We start from the raw sequence: 20,699 nt of genomic DNA, 5'->3' as shown, positions 1-20,699 counted from the left end.
GGTTTGACAAGAGAGGAGTTTGCACTGTTAGAATAGGTGGCTATGGAGGAGTTGTCACTGTATATTTTTTTATTTGAAAAATCTGTTGAACAAGTTACAGAAAATAAGATATTATGGATTGAAATACAATACATACAGTATAAATGTACAGTTCAAAAGCAACAACGGAAAAAACTGACAAAAAGGACACAATAATTATTCATTTCTACATGCACTACTTGAATTTTGCTTTGAATAAAAGTGTCTCCTTAATGAATTAAATGTGAAATCTCTTATACTTTTATAATACCTGTATAAATCATTACAAAACACGCATACGGTATAAATGTGCAGTTCAATTACATGAAATGGAGAAATGGCAAACAATAAGACAAACTTCAATGTCATCATTAATTACTAAACATAGACAGATATACTCATGATATGACTTCATGTTGAATATTACACTCACATGACCGTACATTTATCAGAAATATAAATCTCAGCAGCTACAGCTGCAGCTTCAAAAGCTGCCTTTGCAACAGTCCTTAATGCTGCTACTGCTGGCCCAGCTAATGCTCCTGCAGCTGCAGCTGCAGCTGTACCGCCTACTCTAACTGTCTGCTGCCCAACTAAACCTCCTGCTCTTCCCACTGCAATCCCACCTCCTACGGCTACTGCAACAACAACAACAGCTGCTGCAATCTTACAACCACGGATAAATGCATTGTCTCTCTCTGCCTTCTCTCGAGCCTCTGCCTCATGTTTCTTCTGAAGCTCCTCTTGATGCTCGCCTTTACATTGTTTTTTCAACTGCTCCATTTCTCTGTTTCTCTGCTCTTCATTCTCTCTTAGAATCTTTTCTTTCTCCTCTTGTATCGCTCTCTCAGCCTCTTGGAACATCTCGTTGGTGTAGTGGCTTCCTCCGTTCTTCCTGACCATGTGTTTTATCTTCTCCAGTAGCTGGGTGACCTGAGAGGGATTCTTATCTGTGTTGTTGAAGACGTGGTATCCTCCCTGACATGTCTGAATGAAATTCCTAAGCTCTGGACTGTCCTTCACAAAGTCCTCTATGGATCCATCTTTGAGCAGGTCTCCATGGGTAAACAACACCATTGTGTATTTCTCTGCCTGAACACCAAAGGTGTTCTGGATGATTTTCACAGTTTCTTGTTCCTCCGGTGTGAATCTACCCAGCTGGATTACCACCAGGAACACATGAGGACCAGGAGCAGAGAAACTGATGCACTTCTTTATCTCTGTAATTACTTTTTCCTTAAGGAGGTTGTCCAACACACCTGGAGTGTCGACCACTGCTACTTTCATCCCTTCCACCTCTCCTCTTTGCTTATCACATTGTGATGTCACAGAAGAGGGTGATAACTTGGATTTGAAAGCCACTCTCCCCAGGATGGTGTTTCCTGCTGCACTCTTACCAACGCCAGACTTCCCTACTAGAACAATCCTTAGCTCCTTCTGTTCTGGTTCTATGTGATGGAATGTAAGATATTTGCTGTTAGTTCATTGGGATATGGGTATGTGATGCTAAATGTTAGCTGTTATTAATGGTAAGATTCATACCTGAAACAAGTAAAGAACTTACCAAACTTTCCCAAAATATGTATTCTGCTTATCTTCTCCAACAGTTCTGTCACCTGTCTGTGATCCTTAGACTTGTTGTTGAAGACATGGTACCTGCCACCATACTGCTTGATAAATCTTCCCAGACAGTCACCTCCCTTATGGATGAAATCCTCTATCGACTTTTGCTTCAGGAAGTCTCCATGAGTGAACAGGATCATGGTCCGCTCTCTCAACTCCATACCAAAAATGTTTTCCATTTTCTGGAATACTGCCCTCTTCTCCTCTGTAAACCTGCCCAGCTGCATCACTAGCAGAAACACTGTTTTTGTTTTACCGGTAAGCATTGCAGAAGGAAACGCCTCTGGAATGCTCAGTGCTGGAGTGTCCATGAGACATATCGGTCTACCACACACTGTTTCATAAACGCTCTCACAAGTCTTTGTAACACTTGTGAACCCGCATGATGTTCTGAATGCCTCCCGGCCAAGGATGGTGTTTCCTGAAGAGCTCTTCCCACATCCATCATTCCCAACTAATACAATTCTTATAACATCCGGACCTTCAACAGAAACGAGGTATGAATTATCATCAAATTAGAAATAGGAAACAATAACTCATCAAATAGATGATTGATTATTGTATTTAATTAATTCACTTACTATTTGATGGAGCCCCTGCCATGTTGTCTGTGTTGGCATCCTGAACAGGTATGCCCTTGTACACTTTGTACCTTCCTACAGGTTTTTAAAAGCTGAGACAGATGCAGTATGATGTCCTGTATGCCTCCCAACCAAGGATTGTGTTTCCTGAAGAGTTGTTTCCCACATCCAACTTTGACACCAATACTAACTCTGTAAAAGCTTAAACACAAAATGATAATGATTATTATTGTCCTAATCAGCTCAGTTCCAACATCCACACGAAGCATCACTGATAATATATTGGCTTAAAAAACTCACTGTTGTAATTAAATTATTGTCAAGGACATACTTGATTCTTAGAAAAATCCAAATAAATTTGACAATCTGAGTTATGAAAATAAATCACATATATCATTATCTAAAATATGAATACAAGAAACCTGTACATGAAGACATGTCACAGTTTGTTATTGAAGGGACTTGTCTTGTAGGCTCCTTGATTCCAAAATTTGCAGAAAGCAGTAAATCAGATACTTTAAAACATCAGTCCCTGTTCAAACAACTTTTGGCAAACCAAGATGTAAGAAAAACAACATTAACTTGAACAATGAAATGACTGTGCACCTTTTGGTTTCTTAAAGCACTTTATTGAATACCACCGCTTTTAAATTTTAAATGCAAAACTGATAACTTTGGTTATCAACCGTACAACAGTATTTGATCAAAGTCCTCATTGTACATAAAGGCTGTAGGACACATTATAATTCTTACCTGAGAGCCAAGTAAATCCCTCTGTACCATGACGCTTAGTTATTACATTAAAATTATCCTGATTATACACACAATTCCCATTAGTTAATGCTCCCAAGCTTGCTGTTTCGACTGACAATGACAGGCCTTGAAGGATGTTAAATTTGGCTACCTCCGGTATTTTATATCAATACTAGTGATTGCAAGATACTTGGACAGGATAAGCTAAAACGATTGTTGTATCTATCTACTGTCACATTTGATAAGATCTCTGACTACTGTAGCAGCTGCATCAGAGAAACAACACATTAATGTTGAATGAGATGGTCGTCTGTTTTGTTAGGTTGATTGAAAGGCTGGTTGTAGGCTATGAGACAATATTGACGGAGTGGTATGGTAAATGAGGTAACAACATTTACTATGGTTCTCCCACCTTGTTACTGACAATGTGCAAGTATTCAGAATGATGTGTCCAGGTTAATTAACTATTTTCTCACTCAAACATATCACTAAAACATACAAAATAGTAATTAATAAAAAATGTAGGTTCTCAGTTTCACTCTGCTACACGACTAACATGTATTGCACTGTCGAATTCAGCCCGGCTATTTAGTCAACTTGTAACGTGAAATATATTTTTAAGGCAAAACATTTAAAACGTATATTACTTAAAATGGCAATTTATTTTCTGGGTCCAGAATTGCCAAAAGCTCTCTTTAAACAGAAGCATAAAGAGATCTTACCGCGTGCATCAGATCGTTGGACATCATGAATTTTGCTCCATATCTGCTTTGTGCTAGGAGCTCAACTTCTTTAAGCAGTTCAACTTATATAATAACCTGTATCTTCTGTTTGACGAAAGTGTTGTACCTACCCTTTCCATGTTGTTTCACATTTGGGGGGGGGGGGGGGGGAAGCATTAGGAGAGCATGTCATCCTATTTGGGTGGAGTTTACTTCGGGGGAAGTGTTCATAAATTGGGGAAAGATTGATCAAATTATAGGGAGAGTGTTCATTTGGGGGATGTACTATTATTAGTGAGTGTGTTTTGCACTTCAGGGCCACCATATATTTATTGATTCTTGTTTTACTCAATGTTAGATGGAGGGAGAAGACACAAAAGGGAAATGACACGTCTACACAATTTCCTTTCAATCATGTGACTTCAGAGAACTCTGTACAGAATTTACTTTCAGTTTCATCTGTGGTCTGTGTGCTTGTGTCAGTAACGCAACACTCCATACTCAACAACAGCTCTGATAGCTATAGGCCTAAGCAAAGGGGGAGGAAAACATTATAAACTTTAACATTAGTCCAGGTCATAGATTTGAGACGTTTAACGTTTTCGTAGGTAGGAGTTCATTGTTCATCTTTGTTGGTTATAATGAGGCTGTTGTCCTCATTCTAGGAGGATCCTCCGTTGAACTCCGCTGAGTATAGACTACATGATTTGGATCGTCTTTGTTAGTCATGGAAACTTCACCACAGGGAAAACATAACTGTAAGTGTTCTTTAAGAATATTAGTTATAAATTAAAAATTATATATGTATTTAATATACTATGATGCATGATTCATCGTGTTCACTATCAAGTCCCATCACTAGGTCTATTACGACACATAGCCTACCTTTTATGTTACTATCAAATGCATCTTTTGTTGTTTATTTCTTAGATACAGAGAGATGACAATTAAATAGCTAAATAAATGACCATGCAGTACGTATTGAAATGAGAACTAGTGTACTAGTGAATGAATTGCAATGGATTGGAAGTTAAAATGTTTAGTATATCTGAAATGTTGCAATTACCATGTCAATATAGATTAATGGCTTAGTATTTGATGTTGAAGCTTTCTTGAATTTGTAGGATTGTAGGAGTCCTAGGTATTTGAGGGTGATATTGCCTCATTTTGATATTGTTTTATTGTAGCACCCCCATGTGGACAGAAGAAGAGGAGGTCCAGCAAGGATTTACCTATATTCTGTAAATCTGATCAAGCAATTTGATCCTATTCCTTCCACACATTTTTGAAAAATATTGTTGAATTACAATAGAGCATTGTAAAGCATATTTACAAGAATATATTTCCAGTGCATCACATAATATCACAAGCTAATACTTCGTTTTCTCACCAGTCAGGATGGTCCTGGTGGGGAAGACAGGAGCAGGAAAGAGTGCATCAGGAAACACTATCCTGGGAAGAGAGCAGTTCCAGGTAGACTTTGCTGCCCAGTCAGTGACAAGACAGTGTGAAAGGGCCAGTGGAACAGTGACCATGGTGTCTGTCATAGACACACCAGGCCTGTTTGACTCTGACCTCTCAGAGTCCTCTGTCAGGACTCAGCTGGTGGAGTGCATCGCCCTTTCCTCTCCCGGACCCCACGTCTTCCTGCTGGTGGTCGCCCTCGGACGCTTCACAGAGGAGGAGCAGATGGCGGTGGCCAGAGTCCAGGAGATCTTCGGAGAGGCAGCATTGAAACACACAATGGTCCTGTTTACCTATGGGGACAAACTGAAAGGGAAAAAGATTGAGGACTTTATTGAAGAAGGGGGTGCAAATCTAAAGAAACTCATGAAGGACTGTGGGAAAAGGTACCACGTATTCAACAACGAGAAAATGGACGACCGAGAACAGGTGCAGCAGCTGCTGGAGAAGGTCACAGCCATGGTGGAGGAGAATCGAGGACAGTTCTACACCAACGCCATGTACCAACAGGTGGAGAGCGCCATCCAGAGGAGAGAGGAGGAACTCAGACAGCGGTACGAAAAAGAGCCGAGAGAGAACGAAAAACTGGAGTCAGAGTTAGAGCGCATGATGGGGGAAATGAAGATAAAAGACAAAACGATAGATGATCTGAGGAGGCAAGTTCTCAGAGAAGAAGCAGAAAAAGACATTGACAAGAACCCTGGGATGGTGGATCAATTTGCAAATGTTTTGTGGCCAAACTGCTCCACTCAATGAAATTCTAAAGAACATTTTGCCATGGTAAAATTACTGTAACGACTGACTTCCAATCTCCCCCTGCTTGTCAGACATTTTTATATCTTTGCAGACATTTTATCTTTCTCATTGTACATTACCTGCCAGCTCACTTGGGGTTATGTTATCGTCATAACTTTACCTATTGTATTGCATTACCACTATCACATGTATTTAAATATGATCAGTAATCCACATACACCAAATGAACAAACCATTAGGTTGTGCTTGTAAACTCTCGTCTCTGTCCTCTTAATAAACACGTTATCCTTTGTTTTTTTGTTGTTGTTTTTGACCTATTTTCTAACAATTTCCTCTATTAATGCCTGGGAAAATTGTCAATCGTGTGACCTGTTGAGAAGTGGAATTGATATCGCTGCAAATTACCAGAGTGACAAATTATACCATATTTTACATATACTTTGGACTTGAAACTGGAGCATTCATTCACAAGACAAACATACCTTTCTGCTGTGGCAGGAACTTCCACTTAATCATAACATCTTAATCCACTGACACACAGATAACTCCTCTGTTTCATTTACCTACAGCATGAAATCTGGTTACTCAGATGTACAGACATTGTCTCATAAAGCCATCGTCTTCTGAAATGTCAAACTTGATATTTCTTAAAAAAACATCACATCCTATCCCATATTTCCCATTCAGTCAAAGGTAGAAGAAAAAAAGGGTTCGTTTTCTTTATTGCGATCGACAGTCTGTATATTTTAACCATTCACATTGAATTCCTCCTTGTTGATAGTGCAGTTTCAGAGAAGTACAAGAAATACAACTATACACGTAAGTCACAAACAGAATACACACACTGTATGTCTACAGACATTACGTAATACAGAAGTTAAACACCAAACACAAACAGGCAGAAAGAGGCTGATGTTAATATTTCACACAGATAACACAACACATTTAAACAACACCTAGGTTGACATTTCATTCATCGAGTGTAATTGCTTATATATATTTATATAATATACCATATCCATATACAGATATGACACAGTGTGATTTGAGATACATAGTGATTGTTCATTTAAGGCAGCTACTTGGCTTGTGTTGTGGACTGAAGGGGAGGTGAGCAGTGGAGAGTAATCAGGGCCAGTTCTGAGAACACACGTACAGTAAATGAACGGGTTCATTAGAACTTGGTAGAGTCTAGTAATAGTATTGTGTACAGTAGGGCCTATTATATGGCAGAGTTTTGCAGTGTTGTATGACTTAGTGTTGCAGTGATGTATGACTGAGTGTTGCAGTGATGTATGACTGAGTGTTGCAGTGTTGTATATGACTGAGTATTGCAGTGTTGTATGACTTAGTGTTGCAGTGATGTATGACTGAGTATTGCAGTGATGTATGACTGAGTATTGCAGTGTTGTATGACTGAGTGTTGCAGTGATGTATGACTGAGTGTTGCAGTGTTGTATGACTTAGTGTTGCAGTGATGTATGACTGAGTGTTGCAGTGATGTATGACTGAGTGTTGCAGTGTTGTATATGACTGAGTATTGCAGTGTTGTATGACTTAGTGTTGCAGTGATGTATGACTGAGTATTGCAGTGATGTATGACTGAGTATTGCAGTGTTGTATGACTGAGTGTTGCAGTGATGTATGACTGAGTGTTGCAGTGTTGTATGACTGAGTATTGCAGTGTTGTATGACTGAGTGTTGCAGTGATGTATGACTGAGTGTTGCAGTGTTGTATGACTTAGTGTTGCAGTGATGTATGACTGAGTGTTGCAGTGATGTATGACTGAGTGTTGCAGTGTTGTATATGACTGAGTATTGCAGTGTTGTATGACTTAGTGTTGCAGTGATGTATGACTGAGTATTGCAGTGATGTATGACTGAGTATTGCAGTGTTGTATGACTGAGTGTTGCAGTGATGTATGACTGAGTGTTGCAGTGTTGTATGACTTAGTGTTGCAGTGATGTATGACTGAGTGTTGCAGTGATGTATGACTGAGTGTTGCAGTGATGTATGACTGAGTGTTGCAGTGTTGTATGACTGAGTGTTGCAGTGATGTATGACTGAGTGTTGCAGTGTTGTATGACTTAGTGTTGCAGTGATGTATGACTGAGTGTTGCAGTGATGTATGACTGAGTGTTGCAGTGATGTATGACTGAGTGTTGCAGTGTTGTATGACTGAGTGTTGCAGTGTTGTATGACTGAGTGTTGCAGTGTTGTATGACTGAGTGTTGCAGTGTTGTATGACTTAGTGTTGCAGTGATGTATGACTGAGTGTTGCAGTGATGTATGACTGAGTGTTGCAGTGATGTATGACTGAGTGTTGCAGTGTTGTATGACTGAGTGTTGCAGTGTTGTATGACTGAGTGTTGCAGTGTTGTATGACTGAGTGTTGCAGTGATGTATGACTGAGTATTGCATTGATGTATGACTGAGTGCTGCAGTGATGTATGTTCTGCTGTGTGGTGTGTGTGACTTTAAGAGGAGGTCAAGGCCCCCTGGGTTTAAAGGTGCTTCATACAGAACACCTGTAAAGTGTGTATGTGTGTGTGTGTGTGTGTGTGTCAAGATGTTATTCATATACCTCTAGCCTGTGTGAGTGTGCGTGTGTAAGAGAGAGAAAGAGAACATGTACGTGTGTGAGAGTATGAGAAAGAGCATGTATGTGTGTGTGTATTTGAGAGAGAGAGAGAGGAGGAGAGAGAGAATGTGTGTGCGTCTCTGTGCGTGTGTGTAAGAGAGAGAGAGAGAGAGAGAGAGAGAGAGAGAGAGAGAGAGAGAGAGAGAGAGAGAGAGAGAGAGAGAGAGAGAGAGAATGTGTGTGCGTCTCTGTGCGTGTGTGTAAGAGAGAGAGAGTAGTTCAGTGCTGGTTTAGCTCTATCATGGCTGGTTTCTCTAAGCAGAGGGTCATATCCTTTTCCGGTCGCTGTGCTTTGAGTCATTGTCTTTCTCCGTCCCTAAACACCGAACTCCTTCTAGCAACATGGGCGTCCCGTGATGACGATCTACAGGAGAAAAAGAGAGGGGGGGAAGGGAAGTCGAGTGAAGCGAAGTCAAATGTTATCATCCCACTAGGGGAAATTTGGTATACATGTACATGAAAGAGGGAGAGAGAGAAGGACAAGAGGGAGAGAGAAGGAGAAGAAACAGGAAAGGGAGGAAGATACAAAAAGCCAGAGGAGGATGTGACATAGAGACAAAGAGCACAAAGTAGCAGGAAGAGACAAATGAGGAGAGGTGGAAGAAAAGAGACAAGTAGTTGTAGAGAGTAAGCTTTTGCTGAGATCACATTGTACGTACATTTATATACCGAGTGTATGCTTCAGAGTGTGTGTACCCTCACCCATGACGCGTGCCTGCAGTCTGACCCGCAGGCCTCGGTCCCTGCGGCCCCTGCTGCCCAGAGTCAGCTCCTCCTGCAGCACCCCCTCCTGGTGGGTGGTGTACTCACATGTCACCCTCACACCTCCTGTACAGAGAGGGGCGGGGGGGGGGGGGGGAGAGTGGGTGGAGGAGGGAGAAAGAAAAGGAAAGAGAGAGAGATAGTGAGCGAAAGAGAGAGAGAGAGAGAGAGGGAAAGAGAGAGAGGGAGAGAGAGGGAGAGAGAGGGAGAGAGAGAATCAGACATTCATCCCAAGCACCCCTGCTCCCCCAGATGCTGTCAGCCTGTGCAGAGTAGACTGAGGGGGAGCAGCACAGATCAGGAGGGTGACAGTATTAGAAGCTGTTAGACGACAGGTCTGACCAGAGCCCTGTCTGAGAGCTGAGAGGGAAGCTCAGATTCAGACCTCACGTAGAGGGCTGCGGAACTCCTCCACTCACTACATACTGTGTGTGTATGTGTACGGGGAGTCAGGTGGCTGAGCGGTGAGGGAATCGGGCTAGTAATCCGTAAATGTATGTGTGGGGATAAAAAAGTGTGTGTGTATGTCCGTGAGTGTGTGTGTGTGTGTGTGTGTAAGAGTGTGTGTGTGTGTTTGTCTATTGGTCTGTAATGGGAGCGGTTGTATTGATCTGCTAGGCTCTGTTGTCTCCAGGCTGGTGTCTGTGTGGTAGCGGGGCATCTGTGCTCCTCCCTGCCTGACCTTCATACTGGGGACAAACAGGCCTGCCCGTGCCACATATAGACCCAGACATTTACAGTTTTACATGTCCTGACTATTATTAGCGAACAATCAAACCCCTGCAGCCAGTTCCAGATTCATTTCCAAAACAGCAGGCTCATCAATAAACATTTGATTAAAACAGAGGCAACCCTGACAGTTTTGAAGATGCCGGCGCCTTGGAATAATGTTTCGTTCTTACTTTAATGCAACATGATTGAATGTGCATTGAAGTAATCAAAGATAATTTCCCCAAAGATCATTTTCCCAGTGTGTGATGCTGAGGCATCCTCTTGTTTTCCCAACCCCTCTTCGTACCCTCGGGTGTGGGGGAGAGGCGGGTGACTCTGAGGTCGGCCTTGGCAGTGGGGGAGGAGGAGGAGGAGGGGAGGAGGGAGCAGACGTCCTTCCCCAGGGAGGGCACCTCCAGCATGGTGAAGACGATCTCGTAGCGGTGCTGGGTCTTCAGGAAGCCAGCCTGGTGGGACAGAGAGACAGGATGAGTTATGCGGATATTCACACACACACACACACACACACACACACACACACACACACACACACACACACACACACACCCACACACACACTCACACACACACACACAGACACACACACACACACACACACAGACAAATCCGTATACGCACGAACACACCGTCACACACACACAATCTCACACATACACACCCACATTAGAACACACACATACACGCACTCACACATCCTCACGCACACATCACAGATGGCCACAAGATGAGTCATAGACTATTGAACAAGGAAACCATTACCTGACACAAACACACACACATACATCCACACAAGTTAAAAGTACTCTAGGCCTCCACCAGGTCCCACCCACCTTGACCAGGAAACTGCCATCCTTCTCTGGGATAGCGATGATGCTGGCGTCGTTTGATAGGTCGTCTCGCCGCGTGGGCGAGCCGGGAGGTTCATCGTCGTCGGGGAAACGCACCCCTCCCCCCTTTGAGGTGGAGCCTTGAATTACACAAAGCATAGCATGGTCAGGGACGGGACACACACACAGAGACACACACAGAGATAGACACACACATAGAGACACACACATAGAGACACACACAGAGATAGACACACACATAGAGACACACACATAGAGACACACACATAGAGACACACACAGAGATAGACACACACATAGAGACACACACATAGAGACACACACACATAGAGACACACACAGAGAGACACACACACATAGAGACACACACAGAGAGACACACACACAGATGGAAGCTGACAGAAAATAATTAAAAGAAGTGAAAGGAAAAAGGCAGATAGTGGTGCAGACAGACAGACAGACAGATAGATAGAATGCAGTTTGCAGTTGTCTGTGTCTTCATCTTAAATAACACACATGGAATTATAGGTTTAAAATAGCTGAGAGGGAATGAAATCCACGCAGATAATATGAGGCAATGGCAGAGATTAAATCATCTAAATCCAGACCATGTCAGATGCAAAAATATGGACACACACGTCACACACACACACTTATTGTATATTACAGTACACACGCCACACATCACACTCTGTCTCTCCCACACACATGCTAAACACACACACAGACACACAAACACATACACACACACACAACCTCTTGGTATTCGGGGGGCAGTGAGGGACTCACCCTTCCTCCCTGTTGCCATGCTGACGGTGCGAGTGAGACCTGGGACGAGGGTTCAGACAGACTCAGAAGACAGGTTCCCTGTTGATGTCATCACTGACCTCCTGTGGGAAGGGTCGATGACATCAAAGAGGAAAGGGAGGGAGGAGAGAGGGAAGGAGGGAGGGAAGGAAGTAGGAGGGAAGGAAGGAAGTAAATAAGGAAGGAAGGAAGGATAGAAGGGCAGAAGGAAGTAGGAAGGAAGGAAGGATAGAAGGGCAGAAGGAAGTAGGAAGGAAGGAAGGAAGGATAGAAGGGCAGAAGGAATTAGGAAGGAAGGAAGGAAGGATAGAAGGGCAGAAGGAAGTAGGAAGGAAGGAAGGAAGGAAGGACAGGAGGAGAGGGGAGGGGGGAGAGGGGGACATAGAAAGAGGCAGGGAGAGAAAGGACAGAATAATCAATGTCTTCCAGGTGATCACCATGCCATTGGTGAACAGTTTCTATCAAGTCTCCTATGAGACGCTACTATCCTTTCGTATGATCTGCTGTTAGGTCAGGTCAGTGTTAGAAGGGAAGGGTTAAAGCTGTATGATGAGGGAACGTTGATCCTTAAACTGTCCACACGGGTAGAATCTGACTCAGAGCATCTGACAGCACTCCCTGTGGTCCAGAACACCTCCCTTCTCTCTGAACTCTCTGGAGTGGTAGATGAGTCCACACTGTATATATTTATTTACTACTATATTTAACTTTGGAGACAAAGGCAGAGAATTGGGACAGACTCTTCACTGTATGACCCATGATGAACTTTTCCCTGGTAATCCCACAGTTTTCCTGGTAATCCCACAGTTTTTTTGGTGGGAGAGAGAGAGCGAGAGAGAGAGCGAGAGAGAGAGAGAGAGAGAGCTTGTGTGTGTATGTATGTGTGTGTATGTCATTAATAGTCCAGCTGGGACTCTGGGAATGCTACAATGGCAGGGCTGACGTACTCACTAAAGAAGCTTATCTCAGCCAAAAGCTTAGCAGCCAGGACAAACTACTAACAGAAACTGTAATTTTCTTATGGTTTTGACACTATGGACAAGATTCTAATTCACGGACATCACTACTATGATCACTAGAAAGAGACATTCTGATTGTTATGTAACCTACATCGCCAATCGATAAGGAAAAAAAACGAAGATATTGTAGAAAACACATTGTGACCTTTCTCGGTTGTCAGTGATGAACGGCAGAAAGAGGGAGAGCGATAGACGAAGTCGTTGTCTTCTCCGGAGCCACCTGCCTTTATCGAATGACACGCGCATGCGGCAACCTCTGCATGAAAAGCGAAACCGCACCAAAGAAGGGCGCGGCGCGCGCTGCGTTTATTTTACCGTTTGATTAGGTTCGAGTCACCATCCTCGTTTAGATTTCAATGAACGATTTACATTATTTACGGACGTAGGAGTTAAGGGACATCTCCTAGTTACAATATGGTGGTGGAGGAGGAGACTGGTTGTGATGATGTCGCCCATCCCGCGCCAGGATGGAGTAGTCGTTACAACTCTCAACGAGCGACAACCAGGCCGAGTCAATATGCAGCCGTTTACTACATAAAACACCTTTAAACCCGTCAGTTCTACCCAAGACAGTGCCGCAGCAATTCAGACACACCCGTCATTTCATAAGCAGCAGTCTGGTGCAACCAGATATCTCCCAAACAACCAAGCGAGCTTCGAACTATGAACATACATGATTAGAAATACAACCAAAAAGATGATCAACTTACCGCGAGGATATCTGTTCAGTGGCAATTCGGTGCGCAACTCATATCAAACCGAATGTTATCATTGAGGTTATCACTTCATTCGAACATGCGGTTCCTTGACAGGGCACTGCACGCTCCGCAGTCCGTTTACCAACTATACGGATACAGCACGACTCACCGCCGCGTACCTTTTTGGTGGATGAGGCGCAATCATCATTGGTCGATGGTTTCTGACACGAGCGCGGGGTAGTCTCATCGAGATGAGGGGTTTGACCAGTCTACATGACTCTGCCTGGTTAGTTTGATGCTTCCGTTCATATATGTTGAGTTCCCATTGAGGCGTCTATTTTGTTCATTTTATTCGAGTCTCAAATAATTGAAATACACCAACTCATGCATAAAGACCACAGATAGGTCAAAGGTATAGAAAAACAATAAAAAAAGGAAATCTGTTTTGAGTTTGAGAATTTAAAAATCAGTCTTTTGCTATCTTAAACGAAAAAGGTACATTTTCAAAGGAAAAAAGTGCCTGTTCAGAAAGACAAATGACAGAAAAATAAACATGGTTCGAAACAGTTCTAAACAGGGCATAACATTTCTATATTTGCCAATCAGTGTGAACAGAGATCAACAAGCATGGAATGAGATATAGCCCATCGTCTCTGGGTACATGTCAATACTCTGACCTTCCTTCCTTCCTTCCTTCTCCTCCACCCCCCTTTCCAAACCCAATGCAAAACACTAAATGTCCACTAGATGTCAGCCTCTACCTGTCTGTACCAGGTCAGGCGCTCAAGCACTGGCATGAGACTCCTTCGTACAAGACCTGTCTACAGACTATTGGAATGTGAATGTATTACCGACGGAGTACTGTAATATAACTATATACCAGAAACATCCAGATTGACCTCATCCACTTCTAACTATGAGTAAAACCCTCCGCCCCCCATCGCAGAATCCTCAGTCAGGCAGCGAGATGGGACAGATGACTAGCGGTGCCTCGTTGCAGCCGGACTTGTTGGTGCAGGGGGAGAAGAAGGGGTGGATGGTGTCTGAGAAGCGATCCGTGTACGTGTAGATCAGCAGCTTGGCCTCCACATCGTAGAAGGACACCTGGCCCTTCTCGTAGTCCACGAACACCCCTAACTTGCCGGGTCTGGTGGTGAGGCCCAGGGCCGTGGAGGGCTCTGTGCGGAAGGCGTAGTCCGTCCGGTCCCTCAGCGACAGAAACCAGTAACCGTGGGCAGGGCTCACCGTGATCTTCCCCTTCCTGTTGATGGAGCTGCTGGCCACGCCCACATCCCAGTCCGTCTTCCCTCCCACCTCCACCTGGATGGATGGAGGGAATGAATAAGGGAAGGAGGGAGGGAATGGATAAGGGAAGGAGGGAGGGAATGGATAAGGGAAGGAGGGAGGGAATGAGGGAGGAGGAAATGAAAAAGGGAAGGAGGGAGGGAATGAATAAGGGAAGGAGGGAGGGAATGGATAAGGGAAGGAGGGAGGGAATGAGGGAGGAGGAAATGAAAAAGGGAAGGAGGGAGGGAATGAATAAGGGAAGGAGGGAGGGAATGAATAAGGGAAGGATGGAGGGAATGAGGGAGGAGGGAATGAATAAGGGAGGGAGAGAGGGAGGGAATGAGGGAGGAGTTAATGAATAAGGGAGGGAGAGAGGAGAGAGTGTGTTTACATACAGTCTAAATCGTTTTGTTGTATGTGTGGCTTTGTGTGTGTGTGTGTGTATGGCTGTGTGTGTGTATGGCTGTGTGTGTGTGGCTGTGTGTGTGTGTGGCTGTGTGTGTGTATGGCTGTGTGTGTGGCTGTGTGTGTGTGTGGCTGTGTGTGTGTGTGGCTGTGTGTGTGTATGGCTGTGTGTGTGTGGCTGTGTGTGTGTGTGGCTGTGTGTGTGTGTGGCTGTGTGTGTGGCTGTGTGTGTGTGTGGCTGCGTCTGTGTGCTCGCCTCCCAGTAGTGGCGTCCGGAGGAGAAGCCGGGTTGCCCCAGAACGCAGACCACACGGTTGAATCTCTGCGGCCCGTCTTGCACGGGCTGGTACTGGTCACTGCAGCGCACCTGCTTCCTGTCCTCAGAGATGAGGAGGCGGGGGTGGGCCGTGGCCAGGTCCAACGTCACGTCAGCTATGGAAGTGAGCGGGAGACCGGGGGAGAGGTGAGAGTGGGAGATGGGGGGGGGGGGAGGGTGCAAGAGAGGGGAGACGAGGGGGGGGGGGCGTGTGGAAGGAGGGGGAGAAGGGGGGGAGGGTGCATGTGGAAAGAGAGGGGGTGAGGTGTATGGAGGGAGAGAGAGTGCATCAGTGGAAGAGCAGTTTCTTGTATTTGTATCAGTCTGTGACATATGAGAGTTGACAGACTACTCTACTAGTGAACCTACCTGCATATTCCTGCACCTTCCTCACCTCTGCAGAGAGAGGGAGATGGAGAGAGAGGGTGATGGAGGGAGATGGAGAGAGAGGGGAATCAAGGATACGTTAAAACACCTCAGTTTTGATCAACCCTCTTGTGTTTGTGTGTGTGAGAGAGTGAGAGAGATAATTTAAAGCTTACTTGGGTTATGTCTGGAGACAGCTTGGTCTGTTGGTGGCTGTAAACCTGCTGGTGCTACAGAGCCGCCTGTAGAAAGTCCGTTTCAGAGCTCATTATACTATTAGATTAGAGTCCATTAGATTCCATTATATGCTATGACAGTGGTGTTGTCCAACATGTGATATCTAATAAAGTATGGAAATTCCTCGTTGTACACATTGATTGACTGACTGTGTGATAAAAGGTGTATGTGATCAGTGGTGATCACTCACAGATCTCAGGCAGTCTCCTCAGCTCTTCCTGGAAACGCTCAACCATTTGATTGACAGTTCGGAGCACCAATCCCGAGGAGAGCTCAGAAGTCACATTGGCGTCAGACCAATCCCTGGTCAGTCTGCAGGTGGAAGAGAAGATTTGAGAGGAGGAAGAGGAGCATGGTGGTTAAGGAGCGAAAGGATGAGTTTTCAGTGAGACTTGTCAATTCTCTTTTCAAGGTCAATAGGTCCCTGATTCCCAGCCGGCTACTAATCAAACATCTGGTCAACCCTTTTTAATGATGATCAAATCTTTTCCTCTGCCATCGATTATGTATCCTTGGACATCATCATAATAAGGAGGAAGAGGTGAACGTTAGAGACCGGGCGCCCACCCTGAGGAAGAGCACACAGTCGTCCGTCTGTCCCAGCTGTGTGAGAGCGCTGCTCTTCTTCTTCAGCTCCGAGATGTCCTGCTCCAGCTCCCTGAGGAGTGCCTGGCCGTGGTGGTGCGCCGCCCTCCTGGCCGTCTCCACCAACTGCAGCAGCTCCGCCTGGCACCGCTGCACGCTGGCCACCAGGGAGGTGAACACATGCACCGTGCCCTGCGTCTCCCGCTCCGCACACACCTGGAGAGAGGGGGAGGGGAGGGGAGAAGAGAGGAGAAGAGAGGAGAAGAGGGGAGAAGAGAGGAGAGGTGGAAGGGAAGGGAGTGAGATGGGTTGGGTTGGGTTTCAGACACAATTCAGAGGAGTAAAATGCTAGAGAAATGGATAAAAGGAGGTGAGGATGATGAGGAGTAGATAGAGGAGAAAGAAGAGGACAGGAGTCAACAGGAAATGGGAAGAAGAGACTCTGAAACAAGGCTCGAAAAGTAAGATGTGGTCAAAAGGAATGAAGAGATTGAAAGAAATGAAAAAAAGAGAGGTGTGTCACCTGTATGTCCTGCAGGCAAGTCTTGATCTCCTCCACCTTCCTCTCTCTCTCAGTGATCAAGTCCCTCAGCTCCACCTCCGTGATGCCCAGCTGGGACTGAGGACACAATCAGAACAGTTCAGACAAGCCCACACGAACACACAGACGCACGCACAATGTTCTCGCACACACACTCTCCCCTTCCTCTCTCTCTCTCTCTCTCTCTCTCTCTCTCTCTCTCTCTCTCTCTCTCTCTCTCTCTCTCTCTCTCTCTCTCTCACTCATCTCCCTACTTTCTTGATCTGCCACTCTCTCTTGGCAGGTAGGATCATGTGGCTCTGGTGCTCCGTCTCCACGCAAGTGGCGCACACACACGTCTGGTCTGTCCTGCAGAACAAGTCCAGCCCGCGCAGGTGGGCGGGACACAGCGGGACGTCGGGGGTTGAGTCAGCCGGCCCACTCAGGGTGAACCTCCTCTGTGACGGCAGGGCCACGCCAGGGGAGGTTGGGGGAGGGAGTGTGTGTTGCGGGGTGGACGGGTGAGGGTAGGAGACTGGCGGGGGGGTCCGTGACGTCGCAGGACGCTGGAAGCGATTCTTCATCTCAGCGATCACGCTGACCGGCATCTCTCCTGGTCTCGGGGGTACGGGGGGGCGCGAGTCGGACCCTAGCACCCCCCCCCCTCCCCGCCCCCCTTCCACACCTCCCCCTCCCAGTCCTCCCCCTACATCCAGTCCCGCCTCTGCCATGCGCTGGAACTGCTCGGTGATCTCCTTCAGCGTCCTGTTGATGTGCAGCTCGGGGCGCTTGCGGAAGCTCTCCTTGCAGAGGGGACACTGGCAGGCCTTGTTGCCGTTACTGTCCCAGTAGGAGCAGATGCACACCTGGCAAAAGCTGTGTCCGCACGGTGTGGAGACCGGGTTGGTGAACACATCCAGGCAGATGGAGCAGGTGAACTGGTCCTCCGACAGGAGACTGGTGGACAGAGACATACTGGAGGAGTGGGGAGGAGGGGGAAGAGGAGGGAGGGGAGGATAGAGGAGAGGAGGAGAGGAGAGCAGAGGAAATGTATTACTGCAATTTACAGTGGTAGCAGTACTTCAAGATCTCTACCTGGAACTGTTCCCACGTGTACGCACGTACACGCCTTGCCTGGGGAGCATGCATGGAAGCCCAACTAACAAGTGTCCAGATAAACCAAGGTATGTGAGTTATGCACCCCAGAAAGGAATTTGCCTGAGTCACATACTCTGTCTCTCTCTCCCTCTTTCACACACACACACACACACACACACACACACACACACACACACACACACACACACACACACACACACACACACACACACACACACACACACACACACACACACACACACACACAGAGCAGTGTTACAACACTGGAAGGAATTATTTTTCTTTTTATATCCATTTGCCTGTAACAAACAGCAGCAAACAACCTCCTCTCAACAGGAAACACAAACCATCTTCAATTCCTGTTTCACCCATTTGATGCTCACAAAATAAAATTCCATGTATCTTTGTTTCATTCAGCTTTAAATCAATCCCAGTTAAAAAATTGACAATGCACAAGAAAGGATGAGACACTTTATCATTCATCAAAAGAATCTGACAGATTATCAGCTGTCATCAGTGGACCACGGGTGAGGAATGTTAAGACAGAACTTCAACATTTTGATCATAGATGATGATAAGGAAGAAGACAATGCACTGCTTTAACTTCATCCTGACAGACAGATAGACAGACAGACACTACATACTAATATGAGACAGAGAATTGATTCATATTACTTATCGTGTGAATATAGTCCTTCTTGCTTTACAAGACTATCGGTAGATTTAGAAGTAAATCTACCTCATTAACCAGCCTTACTGGGATCCACCCTTTCACACACACACACACACACACACTCACACACACACACACACACATACATACATACATACATACATACATACATACATACATACACAGTATTACGTTTTCAGTACGAACATATAGCAGGTAAAAGTAAACTGGATTAATGTTTAGGATATTCAGAGATAGCTACCTGTTTCAGTGAAGGCTCTTTTCTCCCAAATGAATGTTTTACAGGATTCTTGCTCTTTCTGTCTCTCTTGTCTGTGTAGGTCAGACTGAGATCAGAAACTCATCATGACTGTAGTTAGGTAGCTAGGTAAGTTAGGTAACTTCCTTGTTCGTCCTGTCCCCTTTCCTCCCCCTGCCAATCCAACCTGCCCAACAGGTGTAGTCAGTGGGGAGTCAGTTGGCTGAGCGGTGAGGGAGTCGGGCTAGTAATCCGAAGGTTGCCAGTTCGATTCCCGGTCATGCCAACTGACGTTGTGTCCTTGGGCAAGGCACTTCACCCTTACTTGCCTCGGGGGAATGTCCCTGTACTTACTGTAAGTCGCTCTGGATAAGAGCGTCTGCTAAATGACTAAATGTAAATGTCTAAATGTAGTCCTTTCAAAACATTTCATTCCCTCTTTTCTCTCTCTCTCTGGACTACTATTGTCTCAATGTATGATGTCTCTCTCTCTCCCTCTTTCTCTCTCTCTCTCTCGCTCTCTCGCTCTCTCTCTCTCTCTCTCTCTCTCTCTCTCTCTCTCTCTCTCTCTCTCTCTCTCGCTCGCTCGCTCTCTCTCTCTCTCTCTCTCTCTTCAACTTCACTCTCTCCCAATTTCTCTCTTCTTATTCTTCTATTTCTATCCTTCAACTCTCTGTTTCTCTTGTTGCCCTTTCAATGCCACCCCACAGACATACTCTAAGGTATGCCCCCCCCCCCTCTCCTCTGTCTTCAACTGATAATTTTTGTGACGTCCTGTTCTTGTCAAGGATTACTTTGGATCAACATCAGCATTCACCTCTAACCAGAGATGGCAAAAGTACACACATCCTTCACTCAAGTAGAAGTACAGAGTACAGTTTAAAAACACTCTGGTAAAAGTTGAAGTACTGACAACACATTTTCTTTTTCTTTTTTTACCTGTAGAAACGTATTTTTCTAAATCTTTGGTTAAGCTTGTAAAACCTTTTTTCTAAAATGTTTTTTTCAACCTGTAGATTTTTTTCTTTCTTTCAGCCTTTCGAAAAAGAAAAAAAAATCACACACACAGTGAAAGGAGAGGAGTCCTCATCAATGATTCAAACAAAGTAGATTAAAGCAGTTCAGTCAAGACACTCACATATGAGATTGAGCATTTATTGATAACCATGACATGGAAATAGGTTTGACTTTACATTTACATTTACATTTAGTCATTTAGCAGACACTCTTATCCAGAGCGACTTACAGTAATTACAGGGACATACCCCCCGAGGCAAGTAGGGTGAAGTGCCTTGCCCAAGGACTCAACGTAATTTGGCACGGCCGGGAATCGAAGTGGCAACCTTCTGATTACTAGCCCGATTACTGATTACTAGCCCGCTTCCCTAACCGCTCAGCCACCTGACTCCCTCTTTGGTGGAGTTTTTCACTCTGGAAACTAGCCTTTTGGCTATAATTGGGTGCATTTACATTTTAATGTTAATGAATGTACACTGTCCCTCTTGGT

At 45.1% G+C, this 20,699-nt stretch overlaps 4 protein-coding genes across 5 annotated transcripts; 1 reads left to right on the top strand and 3 right to left on the bottom strand.

Annotated features, from left to right (window-relative positions):
• Positions 1-447: 447 nt before the first annotated feature.
• On the bottom strand, positions 448-2,244 carry LOC136956448 (GTPase IMAP family member 4-like). The gene is made up of 3 exons (XM_067250342.1): positions 2,223-2,244; positions 1,583-2,122; positions 448-1,466 (listed from the first exon to the last, which is right to left on the bottom strand). Exons 1-3 carry the CDS (start codon positions 2,242-2,244, stop codon positions 448-450), a joined length of 1,581 nt encoding a protein of 526 aa, XP_067106443.1.
• Positions 2,245-4,202: 1,958 nt separating this feature from the next.
• Positions 4,203-6,203, top strand: LOC136956690 (GTPase IMAP family member 7-like). 2 transcript variants are annotated; one of them, XM_067250634.1, is made up of 3 exons: positions 4,203-4,455; positions 4,885-4,938; positions 5,095-6,203. In XM_067250634.1, the coding sequence occupies exons 2-3, from the start codon at positions 4,892-4,894 to the stop codon at positions 5,915-5,917; spliced, it is 870 nt and encodes a 289-aa protein (XP_067106735.1). In that variant the 5' UTR covers positions 4,203-4,455; positions 4,885-4,891; the 3' UTR covers positions 5,918-6,203. The 2 variants fall into 2 exon arrangements, with proteins under 2 accessions (XP_067106735.1, XP_067106734.1); XM_067250633.1 differs by having other exon boundaries at positions 5,091-6,203.
• Positions 6,204-7,616: 1,413 nt separating this feature from the next.
• Positions 7,617-13,601, bottom strand: LOC136956691 (adipose secreted signaling protein). Its single transcript, XM_067250636.1, has 6 exons — positions 13,438-13,601; positions 11,691-11,791; positions 10,884-11,020; positions 10,340-10,499; positions 9,262-9,387; positions 7,617-8,923 (listed from the first exon to the last, which is right to left on the bottom strand). The coding sequence occupies exons 2-6, from the start codon at positions 11,707-11,709 to the stop codon at positions 8,826-8,828; spliced, it is 540 nt and encodes a 179-aa protein (XP_067106737.1). The 5' UTR covers positions 11,710-11,791; positions 13,438-13,601; the 3' UTR covers positions 7,617-8,825.
• Positions 13,602-13,755: 154 nt separating this feature from the next.
• On the bottom strand, positions 13,756-19,320 carry btr01 (bloodthirsty-related gene family, member 1). The gene is made up of 9 exons (XM_067250637.1): positions 19,196-19,320; positions 17,417-18,116; positions 17,145-17,240; positions 16,584-16,837; positions 16,227-16,348; positions 15,976-16,041; positions 15,803-15,829; positions 15,374-15,549; positions 13,756-14,745 (listed from the first exon to the last, which is right to left on the bottom strand). The coding sequence occupies exons 2-9, from the start codon at positions 18,113-18,115 to the stop codon at positions 14,377-14,379; spliced, it is 1,809 nt and encodes a 602-aa protein (XP_067106738.1). The 5' UTR covers position 18,116; positions 19,196-19,320; the 3' UTR covers positions 13,756-14,376.
• Between the last annotated feature and the right edge of the window lie 1,379 nt (positions 19,321-20,699).

The sequence above is a fragment of the Osmerus mordax genome, chromosome 14 (assembly GCF_038355195.1).
Source record: "Osmerus mordax isolate fOsmMor3 chromosome 14, fOsmMor3.pri, whole genome shotgun sequence".
NCBI lineage: Eukaryota > Metazoa > Chordata > Actinopteri > Osmeriformes > Osmeridae > Osmerus > Osmerus mordax.
Note: the sequence above shows the minus strand (reverse complement) of the source record. Positions and strands in the feature narration are given on the sequence as shown.

What these genes read in the sequence shown, in the direction of transcription:
- LOC136956448 (XM_067250342.1), bottom strand. Translation starts at nt 2,244, where the DNA reads ATGGCAGGGGCTCCATCAAATA. An exon ending in GGCAGGGGCTCCATCAAATA is followed by an intron (nt 2,123 to 2,222) that starts GTAAGTGAATTA and finishes TTTCTGTTGAAG; the next exon opens with GTCCGGATGTTATAAGAATT. An exon ending in ACATATTTTGGGAAAGTTTG is followed by an intron (nt 1,467 to 1,582) that starts GTAAGTTCTTTA and finishes TCCATCACATAG; the next exon opens with AACCAGAACAGAAGGAGCTA.
- LOC136956690 (XM_067250633.1), top strand. Translation starts at nt 4,425, where the DNA reads ATGGAAACTTCACCACAGGGAAAACATAACT. An exon ending in ACCACAGGGAAAACATAACT is followed by an intron (nt 4,456 to 4,884) that starts GTAAGTGTTCTT and finishes GTTTTATTGTAG; the next exon opens with CACCCCCATGTGGACAGAAG. An exon ending in CAAGGATTTACCTATATTCT is followed by an intron (nt 4,939 to 5,090) that starts GTAAATCTGATC and finishes TTTTCTCACCAG; the next exon opens with TCAGGATGGTCCTGGTGGGG.
- LOC136956691 (XM_067250636.1), bottom strand. An exon ending in ATGGCAGTTTCCTGGTCAAG is followed by an intron (nt 10,500 to 10,883) that starts GTGGGTGGGACC and finishes CTGTCCCACCAG; the next exon opens with GCTGGCTTCCTGAAGACCCA. An exon ending in CCTCTCCCCCACACCCGAGG is followed by an intron (nt 9,388 to 10,339) that starts GTACGAAGAGGG and finishes CTCTCTGTACAG; the next exon opens with GAGGTGTGAGGGTGACATGT.
- btr01 (XM_067250637.1), bottom strand. Translation starts at nt 18,115, where the DNA reads ATGTCTCTGTCCACCAGTCTCCTGTCGGAGGACCAGTTCACCTGCTCC. An exon ending in GTGGGCGCCCGGTCTCTAAC is followed by an intron (nt 16,349 to 16,583) that starts GTTCACCTCTTC and finishes TTCCACCTGCAG; the next exon opens with ACTGACCAGGGATTGGTCTG. An exon ending in CCGGACGCCACTACTGGGAG is followed by an intron (nt 14,746 to 15,373) that starts GCGAGCACACAG and finishes CCATCCATCCAG; the next exon opens with GTGGAGGTGGGAGGGAAGAC.